Raw genomic sequence first — 11,598 nt, 5'->3', positions numbered from 1 at the left:
TATAACACATAATCCTCCGCCATTTCCGCCACCTCCAACATGACCCCACCACTCGCCACATCTTCCCATCTCCCCCTATGTCTGCCGGCCGCAAAGACCGCTCCCTCCGCAATTCCCTTGTCAATTCTTCCCTTCCCTCCCGTACCTCCCCCTCCCCGGGCACTTTCCGTTGCAACCGCAAGAAATGCACCACCTGTCCCTTCACCTCCCCCCTCGACTACATTCAAGGACCCAAGCAGTCGTTCCAGGTGCGACAAAGGTTCACCTGTAACTCCTCCAACCTCATCTACTGCATCCGCTGCTCTAGATGTCAGCTGATTTACATCGGGGAGACTAAGCGGAGGTTGGGCGATCGTTTCGCCGAACACCTCTGCTCAGTCCGCAATAACCTACCTGAACTCCCGGTGGCTCAGCACTTCAACTCCCCCTCCCATTCCCAATCCGACCTCTCTGTCCTGGGTCTCCTCCATTGCCAGAGTGAGCAACACCGGAAATTGGAGGAACAGCACCTCATATTCCGCCTGGGTTGCTTGCGTCCGGTTGGCATGAACGTTGAATTCTCCCAATTTTTCTAGCCCTTGCTGTCTCCTCCCCTTCCTTAACCCTCGAGCTGTCTCCTCCCATCCCCCCGCCCTCGGGCTCCTCCTCCTCCCTTTTTCCTTCCTTCTCACCCCCACCCCCCATCAGTCTGAACAAGGGTTTCGGCCCGAAACGTCGCCTATTTCCTTCGCTCCATAGATGCTGCTGCACCCGCTGAGTTTCTCCAGCATTTTTGTGTACCTGCGGGGAAACTCCCTGTTGGAACCGGTTAAACCGGCAACACGGTTCATTAAGTATTCGCTCCTTCTGTGCAGGGCGCGGAGCGCAGTGACGATTAACCTTGAACCACACTCACACTCACACACTACAAATTAAACCTTCCATCGCCACCCTTCTTACCCTCTGCATATAGCTGGGGACTATTGGACCCCTGCACCTCACCCCCCACCCCCCCACGGCACCTACACCCCCTCTCCCCCTCCGGTTCCTGCACCGCGCTGGGAGGGAGGCGCGGTTGTGGCCGGGAATGTAGCCGGTCCGGTCGGAGAACGTTCCCGGTGCTGGGCGGGGGTAACCGGTCCAGGCGCTGGAAGGGAAGAGAGGAGAGAGGAGAAGGAGAGAGACTGGGAGAGGAGAGGAGGACAGAGGGAGAATGAGAGAGGAGAGAGAGGAGAGAGAGAGGAGGAGAGGAGAGGAGAGGGAGAGAGGAGAGGGGAAGGAAGAGTGAAGGGAAGGAAGAGAGAAAGAGGGGAGGGAATGGGAGGGGAGTGAGGGAGAGTGAAGAAAAGAGAGGGGGAGGTGAGGAGAGGTTACATCAGGTTAGATTCAGTTAGGGTAGGTTAGGTTAAACTGCGTTGGGTGAGGTTAGATTGAGTTGGGTAAAGCCCAGGTTGGGTTGGTTAGGTGAAGATAGGCTGGACCAGTCTAGCCGGTGCCGCGGACGGCGATGGAATCGGAGAATTTCGCGGAGGAGCTTCTGTGCGCCGTGTGTCTGGATTTCTTCACTGACCCAGTGACCCTCCAGTGCGGCCACACTTTCTGCCGCCCGTGTGTCACCCGCTGCTGGGAGCGGCAGCGCACGGGTTCCTGCCCGGTGTGCCGGCGTCCCGGGCCGGCCAGAGACCTGCGGGGCAGCCGGGCCCTGCGGAGCCTAGCGGACAGAGCCCGGGAGCTGAGCCGGAGAGGCGCCGGGCGACGGGAGGAAGCCGGCGGACAGGACGGGACTGCGACCGGTCACAGCCCGCAGACTCAACCGGCGGAGGCAAGTTCCCTCCCGGTCGCGGTAACCCGCCGCACAGATCAGAACTGTGTTTGCAAGGAACTGCAGATGCTGGTTTAAACCGGAGATAGAAACAAAAATGCTGGAGTAACTCAGCGACACGGGCAGCGTCTCTGGAGGCGACAAATATATATGCAGAGGGCCCCAGTGAGACCACAGCTGGAGTATTGTGTGCAGTTTTGGTCTCCAAATTTGAGGAAGGCCATTCTTGCTATTGAGGGAGTGCAGCGTAGGTTCACCAGGTTAATTCCCGGGATGTGTTGCCTGCCCCGCAGAGTTACTCCACCATTTTTCTGATCAAAACTGTAGTTTCGTTCACTTCATAGTTCATAAGCTCTTCGAACAGAATTAGGCAATTAGACAACAGACAATAGGAGCAGGAGAAGGCCATTCTGCCCTTCGAGCTATTCGGCCCTTCGAGCGAAAAGGCTTTTCGCTGTACCTCGGTACACGTGACGGGAAACTAGACGTGTAAGAAGGAACTGCAGATTCGGGTTTACATCGATGATAGACACAAAATACTGGAGTAACTCAGCGGGCCAGGCAGCGTTCCTGGAGAGAAGGAATGGGTGACGTTTCGGGTCGAGACCCTTCTTCAAACTAAACTCAAACTCAGTAATGGTGTGGGGTGGAGGTTGGGGAGGGAGGAGGAATATTTTAACACCCCCTTTCCCGTGTATACCTCTCTGGTTTCCAGGACGCCTTGGGCTCGGCCATAGATTCCCTGAACAAGGCGAGATCTGCAGCACTGGAGTGTAAACTACAGCAAAAGGAGAACATATCCAAGATCAAGGTAAGTTCTAAGTGACTAGTGGGTAAGTGACTAGTGGGGTAAGTGACTAGTGGGGTATCGCAAGGCTCAGTTCTGGGACCCCAGCTATTTACAATATATATTAATGATCTAGTTGAGGGAATTGAATGCAACATCTCCAGGTTTGCGGATGACACGAAGCTGGGGGGCAGTGTTAGCTGTGGGGAGGATGCTAGGAGGCTGTAAGGTGACTTGGGTAGGTTGGGTGAGTGGGAAAATGCATGGCAGATGCAGTATAATGTGGATAAATGTGAGGTTATCCACTTTGGTGGCAAAAACAGGAAAGTAGACTATTGAATGGTGGCCGATTAGGAAAAGAGGAGATGCAACGAGACCTGGGTGTCGTGGTACACCAGCCATTGAAAGTAGGCATGCAGGTGCAGGAGGCAGTGAAGAAAGCAAATGGTATGTTAGCATTCATAGCAAGAGGATTTGAGTATAAGAGCGGGGAGGTTCTACTGCAGTTGTACAGGGTCTTGGTGAGACCACACCTGGAGTATTGCGTACAGTTTTGATCTCCTAATCTGAGGAAAGACATTCTTGCCATAGAAGGAGTGCAGAGAAGGTTCACCAGACTGATTCCTGGGATGGCAGGACTTTCATATGAAGAAAGACTGGATAGACTCGGCTTGTACACGCTAGAATTTAAAAGATTGAGGGGCATCTTATAGAAACTTATAAGATTCTTAAGGGGTTGGACATGCTAGATGCAGGAAGATTATTCCCGATGTTGGGGAAGTCCAGAACTAGGGGTCATAAACTGATAAGAGGGAAGTCTTTTAGGACCGAGATGAGAAAATCATTTTTTACACGGAGAGTGGTGAATCTGCGGAATTCTCTGCCACAGAAGGTAGTAGAGGCCAGTCAATTGGCTATATTTAAGAGGGAGTTAGATGTGGCCCTTGGGCTAAAGGGATCAGGGGGTATGGAGAGAAGGCAGGGATGGGATACTGAGTTGGATGATCAGCCATGATCATATCGAATGGCGGTGCAGGCTCGAATGGCCGAATGGCCTACTCCTGCACCTATTTTCTATGTTTCTAACTCAGCGGCTCAGGCAGCACCTGTGGAGAACATTGATAGATGACGTTTCGGGTCGAGACCCTTCTTCAGGATGAGAGTCAGGGGAAAAGAGAAATGAGAGATATTGACGGTGATGTAGAGAGGTAAAGAACAATGAATGAAAGATGCAAAAAGCAACGATGATCAAGGAAAGGTGGAGCCCACAAGAGTCCTGTGGGGGTAGGTGAGGGCTGGTGCAGGTGAGTGTAGTCCAGGTGAGGGCGGGTCCAGGTGAGTCGCCTGTTATGCTAGTTGTGGACTGAGTGTAACAGCTTTTTCCATGAGCAGTAGCTCTACTCAATAACCAAAAGTCTGTCGCCACCTCTTACTCTGGCATTTTATTTCATTGACATTTTTAAACTGTAATGTTTTATTCTTAATGTTTTAATATTTATGTTTTATTCTTAATTGTTGTCTGTTTGTCGCGTTGTTACTTTCGAGCGGAGCAGCAATGCAAATTCCTTGTATGTGATCATACTTTGCCAATATCCCTTCATTCATTCATTCATTCAAAGGATGTAACAGGCAGCAAATGCCTCTAACAAGCACCAATGCATGTGTCTGTGCAGGAGCAGTGCGGCAGCCTACACACGCTCATCACCGGCGAGTTTGCTGCCATGCACCGGTTTCTCACCGAGAGGGAGCAGCGTTTACTCAGGGAGTTGGGAGAGCAGCGGCGGACCATCCTCGGGGCGATGAAGCGGAACCTGCAGGCGCTCGACAACAACTTGCAATCTATCGAGCGCCAACTGGCAGAGTTGAAGGGGCAGGTGAAGGATTAGACCTGAACCAATCCCCCCCCCCCCCCATCCCATCCTCCCCCCTCTCCCCATCTCCCCATCCCCCACCCCCGCATCCTCCTCTCCTCCATCCCATATGTTGGTGTGTGTGTATGTGAACATTCTGTGTGTGCATACGCCCACACATGTGAGTGTGAACGTGTGTGTGTGAAAATATTTTGTGTGGGCGTGAGTGGGAGTATGTGGGTGTGAGTGTGTGGGTGTGTGTGTGTGTGTGTGTGAGTGTGTGTGTGTGGGTGTGAGTGTGTGGGTGTGTGTGTGTGGGGGGGTGTGTGTGTGTGTGTGTGTGTGTGGGGGTGTGGGTGTGGGTGTGTGTGTGGGGGTGTGTGTGGGTGTGTGTGTGTGTGTGTGTGTGTGGTGTGGGTGTGTGTGTGTGGGGGGGTGTGTGTGTGTGTGTGTGGGTGTGTGTGTGTGTGTGTGTGTGTGGGTGTGAGTGTGTGTGTGGTGTGAGTGTGTGTGGGAGACATTTTTCCCGTAGATTCGAAAACGCATGTGTATTATATTAAAGGGGGGGGTGAGTGTGTGTGTGTGTGGGGGTGAGTGTGGGTATGAGTGTGGGTGTGTGAGTGTGTGTGGGTGTGTGTGTGTGTGTGTGTGTGTGTGTGTGTGTGTGTGTGTGTGTGTGTGTGTGTGTGTGTGTGTGTGTGGTGTGTGTGGGTGTGTGTGTGTGTGGGTGTGTGTGTGTGTGTGTGTGTGTGTGTGTGTGTGTGTGAGTGTGTGTGTGTGTGTGTGTGTGTGTGTGTGTGTGTGTGTGTGTGTGTGTCTGTGGGTGTGTCTGTGTGTGTGTGTGCGTGTGTGTGAGTGTGTGTGTGTGTATGTGTGTGTGTGTGTGTGTGTGTGTGTGTGTGTGTGTGTGTGTGTGTGTGTGTGTGTGTGTGTGTGTGTGTGTGTGTGTGTGTGTGGGGGTGTGGGTGTGGGTGTGTGGGTGGGTGTGTGTGTGTGGGTGTGGGTGTGTGTGTGTGGGGGGGGGGGGGGGGTGAGGTGAGGTGTGGGTGTGTGTGTGGGGGGGGGGGTGGGGGTGAGGGGTGTGAGTGTGTGGGTGGGGAGGGTGGGGGTGAGGGGTGTGAGTGTGTGTGTGGGGAGGGTGGAGGTGAGGGGTGTGAGTATATGTGTGGGGGGGGTGAGGGACGTGACGTGGGGCTTTGGTGATGACGGGGTGGCGAGGAGGGTTTAAACAATAGACAATAGATGCAGGAGTAGGCCATTCGACCCTTCGAACCAGCACCGCCATTCACTGTGATCTCGGCTGATCATCCACAATCAGTACCCCGTTCCTGCCTTCTCCCCATATCCCGTGACCCCGCTATCTTTAAGAGCTCTATTAACTCTCTCTTGAAAGCATCCAGAGAACCGGCCTCCACCGCGCTGAGTCAGAGAATTCCACAGATTCACAACTCCCTGGGTGAAAACGTGTTTCCTCATCTGTGTTCTAAATGGCCTACCCTTTATTCTTAAACTGTGGCCCCTGGTTCTGGACTCCCCCAACATCGGGAACATGTTTCCTGCCTCTAGCATGTCCAAACCCTTAATAATCTTATATGTTTCAATAAGCTCCCCTCTCATCCTTCTAAATTCCAGAGTATACAAGCCCAGCCTCTCCATTCTATTAACATATGACAGTCCCGCCATCCCGGGAATAAACCTTGTAAACCAACGCTGCACTCCCTCAATAGCAAGAATGTCCTTGCTCAAATTTGGAGACCAAAACTGCACACAATATTCCAGGTGCGGTCTCACCAGGGCCCTGTACAACTGCAGAAGGACCTCTTTGCTCCTGTACTCAACTCTTGTTATGAAGGCCAACATGCCATAGAGGTGTAAGCATCCATTGGACATGTTCCTCATTATTGACATGGTCTGGGGTCCTGGGTTCGAGGGGAGGGGTCCCACAGCAGTGGGGGTGGGGTGAGTGGGGACCCTGCCCTCCAGGTCTAACCCTGCCCCCCCTCTCTGTGTCTTACAGGTGGAAGCGTCACGACAGAGCAGGTGAGGACAGGTGAGGGGAAGCGTTGTACGTGACTGGCTGCGGGCTCTCTCATTCTGGAACATTCCTGTCCCCGCAGGCCGCCCGGAGCGGGAGCTCACACGGTGCTGCGGCTGCAGCTGACCCTGGGGCAGTTCAGTGGCCCTCTGCAGTACGCTGCATGGAAGGCAATGCTGGCACACCTGTGGCCAGGTAAGGTGCACCTCCTCTCCCCCTCCCCCTCTCTCTCCCTCCTCCCCTCTCTCCCTTTTTCTTCACCCACTCCCTAATCAACATCTCCCCACCTCCCTGCCCCACCCCTCTCTGCCCCACCTCTCTCTGCCCCACCCCTCCCTGCCCCACCCCTCCCTGCCCCACCTCTCTCTGCCCCACCCCTCTGCCCCACCCCCCTCCCTGCCCCACCCCTCCCTGCCCCACCTCTCTCTGCCCCACCCCTCTCTGCCCCACACCTCTCTGCCCCACCCCTCTCTGCCCCACCCCTCTCTCTCCTCCCCCTCTCTCCTCCTCCCTTTCACTCTCTCTCTCCCCTGTCTCTTTAACCCAACTCTTCACTTTTTGTTTAAGAGGGAACTGCAGATGCTGGAGAATCGAAGGTTACACAGAAAAGCTGGAGAAACTCAGCGGGTGCAGCAGCATCTATGGAGCGAAGGAAATAGGCAACGTTTCGGGCCGAAACCCTTCTTCAGACTGATCAGGGGTGGGGGTGGGGGGGGGACAAGAAAGGGAAAAGGAGGAGTAGCCGGAAGGCTGGAGGGTGGGAGGAGACAGCAGGGGAGCTGAGGAAGGGGAGGAGACAGCAAGGACTAACAGAATTGGGAGAAGTCGATGTTCATGCCCCCGGGGTGCAGACTCCCCAAACGGAATATGAGTGCTGTTCCTCCAATTTCCGGTGCTGCTCGCTGTGGCCATGGAGGAGACCCAGGACAGAGAGGTCAGAGGCGGAGTGGGAGGGGGAGTTGAAGTGCTGAGCCACCGGGAGGTCAGCTAGGTTATTGCGGACCAAGCGGAGGTGTTCGGCGAAACGATCGCCCAACCTCCGCTTGGTCTCACCGATATAGATCTGCTGACATCTAGAGCAGCGGACGCAATAGATGAGGTTGGAAGAGATGCAGGTAAACCTCTGTCGCACCTGGAACGATTGCTTGGGTCCCTGAACGGAGTTGAGGGGGGAGGTAAAGGGACAAGTGTTGCATCTCCTGCGGCCGCAAGGGAAAGTGCCCGGGGAGGGGGTGGACCGAGAGGGAAGGGAAGAATTGACAAGGGAGTTATGGAGGGAGCGGTCTTTGTGGAAGGCAGATATGGGGGGAGATGGGAAGATGTGGCTGGTAGTGGGGTCACGTTGGAGGTGGCGAAACTGACGGAGGATTATTTTTTGTATGTGATGGCTGGTGGGGTGAAAGGTGAGGACTAGGGGGACTCGGCCCTTGTTGCGAGTGCGGGGATGGGGAGAGAGAGCAGTGTTGCGGGGTATGGAAGAGACCCTGGTGCGAGCCTCATTTATGGTGGAGGAGGGGAACCCCCGTTCCCTGAATAGTGAGGACATTTCAGATGTCCTGGTGTGGAACGCCTCATCCGTGGAGCAGATGCGGCGTAGACGGAGGAATTGGGAGTAGGGGATGGAGTCCTTACAGGAAGCAGGGTGGGAAGAAGTGTAGTCCAGATAGCCATGGGAGTCAGTGGGTTTATAGTGTATGTCGGTTATAAGTCTATCACCTGCAATGGAGATAGTGAGGTCAAGGAATGGTAGGGAAGTGTCGGAGATGGTCCAGGTGTATTTCAGTGCCGGGTGGAAATTAGTGGTGAAGTGGATGAAGTCAGTCAGTTGTGTGCGGGTGCAGGAGGTGGCACCAAAGCAGTCGTCGATGTAGCGGAGGTAGAGGTTGGGGATGGGGCCCTGGTATGTATTGAACAAGTCTGCACCCCGGGGGCATGAACATCGACTTCTCCCAATTCTGTTAGTCCTTGCTGTCTCCTCCCCTTCCTCAGCTCCCCTGCTGTCTCCTCCCACCCTCCAGCCTTCCGGCTACTCCTCCTTTTCCCTTTCTTTTCCCCACCCACCCCCCCCCCTGATCAGTCTGAAGAAGGGTTTCGGCCCGAAACGTTGCCTATTTCCTTCGCTCCATAGATGCTGCTGCACCCGCTGAGTTTCTCCAGCTTTTCTGTGTAATCTTCACTTTTTGTAATGGGCAAGCATAATACAGGCACATGTGAATACTGTGGGCAAGAGGAAACGATAGAGCATGTCATTGTACATTGTGAGAGGTATGAGGAGGAGAGAGAACAGATGAGTGAGCAGTTCAGAAAAGAAGGAGTACAATTTGATTTGGTAGATATTTTGCAAGGGAGTTCAAATAAGTGCTATCAAATCCTGTTGCTTTTTCTTAGGGAAACCAATTTGTTCGGAAGGGTATAGGATATTAGTGTATGTAATGGTGTTGTTTGATCCACACTCCATGCCAGTTGCGGTAATGCACCAAAAAAGTTGTTTGCCAACCGCCAAAAAACACTATATAGAAGAATAAGAAGAACCAACCTCTTTCCCTCTCCCTCTCGCTACCTCCCCCTCGCTCCCTCAACCCCTCTCTCTCCCTCTCCTGCTCTATCTCTCCCCCTCTCTTCCCCACTCCCCCCACTCTTCCCTTCCCTCTCTACCCTCCTCTCTCTCTCTCTCTCTCCCTCCCTCTCCCTTTCTCTCCCTCCCTCTCTCTCCCTATCCTCCTTCCTCTCTCTGTCCCCCTCCCGCTCTCTCCCCCTCCCCCCCTCTCTCTCTGTCCCGAGCCGAAAGAGAGAGAGAGAGAGAGAGAGAGAGAGAGGTCGAGACAGAGAGAGCGGAGAGAGAGAGAGAGAGAGGGGGGGGGGGGAGAGAGAGAGAGAGAGAGAGAGAGAGAGAGAGAGAGAGAGAGAGAGAGAGAGAGAGAGAGATCACCAATAAGCCCGTGTGCGGAACAGCAGAATGTGACATAAGGAATGTGCAACAAGCATAATATGTGTGGTAACAGGTATATCGTATCCACACATTAATCTACACCATGTCTCTTCCCCCCCCCTCTCTCCCCCCCCCCCCCCCCCCCCCCCCCTCCCCCCCCCCCCCCCCCTCCCTCTCACCCCCCCCCCCCCCCCCCCCCCCCCATCCTCACCTCCCCCCCCCCCCCCACAGCCCCGACCCCCCCTGACTCTAGATCCAGCCACTGCCCACCGGCGCTTGAGACTGAGCCCGGACCTGCGGTCGGTCAGCCACTGTGACATTGTCCGGGACGGGGCGACTCCCGGGCCGCTGCGCTTCGAGCCGTACGTCTGCGTGCTGGGGGCGGCGGGGGTGGGCGGGGGTCGCCGCTACTGGGAGGTGGAGGTGGGGGGCAAGAGCAAGTGGGAGGTCGGGGTGGTGGGAGAATCGGCCGACCGCAAGGGCCGCCACCACTCGCCCGCCCCGGACGCCAGCTACTGGCTGCTGTGGCTGAGGAAGGGCCGCGAATACTGGGCCCTGGAGCGGCCCCGCTGCCGCATCTGGCCCCGCCGGCCGCCCCGCACCGTCGGCATCTACCTGGACCACGAGGGCGGCCAGGTGTCCTTCTACGATGCCGACAACATGGCTCACCTGTACACCTTCACCCACACCTTCTCCGAGACCCTCTACCCCTACTTCTCCCCCTGCCTCAACGACGGGGGCACCAACTCACGGCCGCTCCGCATCTGCGACCCGCTGGGCACCCACTGGTCCTGACATTCGGCCCATCTAGCCCCCTGATAGCCCTCAGTATCCCCCCAAAGATCTCACCATCTAACTCCATGCCACCCCTGCAGTGAGTTCATAAGTGATAAGGACCCAATTAAGCCGGTGTCATATGGCCAAAAGGCATAGGAGCAGAATTAGGTCATTCGGCCCATCTAGCCCCCATGCCAGCCCTCAGCAACCTCCAGTGAGTTCACAAGCTCTTAAACATAGCGGAGTCAGAGGATATGGGGAGAAGGCAGGAGCGGGATACTGATTGGGTATGATCACATTGAATGGCTGTGCTGCCTCGAAGGACTGAACTCCTGCACCTGTTATCTATTGCTATTGTCATGATGAAAAACGTTTTCACCCAGAGAGTTGTGAATCTATGGAATTCTCTCCCTTAGAGCGCAGTGGATGCCAATTCTCTGGATCCTTTCAAGAGATTTGGATAGACGTCTTAAAGATAGTGGAGTCAGGCGATATGGGGAGAAGGCAGGAACGGGGTACTGATTGTGGATGATCAGTCAAGATTACACAGAATGGCGGTGCTGGCTCGAAGGGCCAAATGGCCTACTCCTGCACCTATTGTCTATAAGTGACAGTAGCACAATTAAGCCATTCGGCCCATCAAGTCCACTCCTCCATTCAATCACGGCTGATCTATCTCTCCCTCCGAACCCCATTTCCTGCCTTCTCCCCATAACCTCTGACACCTGTGCTAATCAAGAATCTATCTATCTCTGCCTTAAAAATATCCACTGACTTGGCCTCCACAGCCTTCTGTGGCAAACAATTCCACAGATTCACCACCCTCTGGATGCCATCTCAACGGCACTTCACTCCGCCCTCTCCCACCTCGATAACAGAGACACTTACGTAAGAATGCTGTTCATCGATTACAGCTCAGCATTCAACACCATTATACCATCTAAACTGATCACCAAACTCAGCCACCTGGGCATCAACCCCTCCCTCCGCAACTGGATACTGGCCTTTCTAACCAACAACCATCGTCGGTTAGGTCAGACGAGCACACCTCTTCAACCCTCACCCTGAACACCGGCGTTCCACAGGGCTGTGTGCTGAGCCCCCTCCTCTACTCCCTCTTCACCTACGACTGCACACCTGTACCTGGTACTAACACCATCATCAAGTATGCAGATGATACAATGGTGATTGGCCTCATCAGCAACAATGATCATTCGGCCTATAGGGAGGAGGTCCAGCTCCTAGCAGCATGGTGCGCTGACAACAACCTGGCCCTTAACTCCAAGAAGACCAAGGAGCTCATTGTAGACTTCAGGAAGTCTAGGGGCGGCACGCACAACCCCATCCATATTAACGGGATGGAGGTGGAACATGTTTCCAGCTTCAGGTTTCTGGGGGTCAACATCTCCGATTACCTCT

The 11,598-nt window shown here is 54.6% G+C and overlaps 1 protein-coding gene across 1 annotated transcript; it reads left to right on the top strand.

Moving 5' to 3' along the window:
* The first annotated feature begins 1,316 nt into the window (after nt 1-1,316).
* LOC129693398 (zinc-binding protein A33-like) lies at nt 1,317-10,484 on the top strand. The gene is made up of 6 exons (XM_055630226.1): nt 1,317-1,801; nt 2,517-2,612; nt 4,262-4,462; nt 6,456-6,478; nt 6,556-6,673; nt 9,634-10,484. The coding sequence occupies exons 1-6, from the start codon at nt 1,487-1,489 to the stop codon at nt 10,195-10,197; spliced, it is 1,317 nt and encodes a 438-aa protein (XP_055486201.1). The 5' UTR covers nt 1,317-1,486; the 3' UTR covers nt 10,198-10,484.
* The last annotated feature ends 1,114 nt before the right edge of the window (nt 10,485-11,598 follow it).

The sequence above is a fragment of the Leucoraja erinacea genome, unplaced genomic scaffold, assembly GCF_028641065.1.
Source record: "Leucoraja erinacea ecotype New England unplaced genomic scaffold, Leri_hhj_1 Leri_277S, whole genome shotgun sequence".
Classification (NCBI taxonomy): Eukaryota; Metazoa; Chordata; class Chondrichthyes; order Rajiformes; family Rajidae; genus Leucoraja; species Leucoraja erinaceus.
The sequence above is the reverse complement of the archived record's forward strand: the minus strand, read 5'-3'. Positions and strand labels throughout refer to the sequence as shown.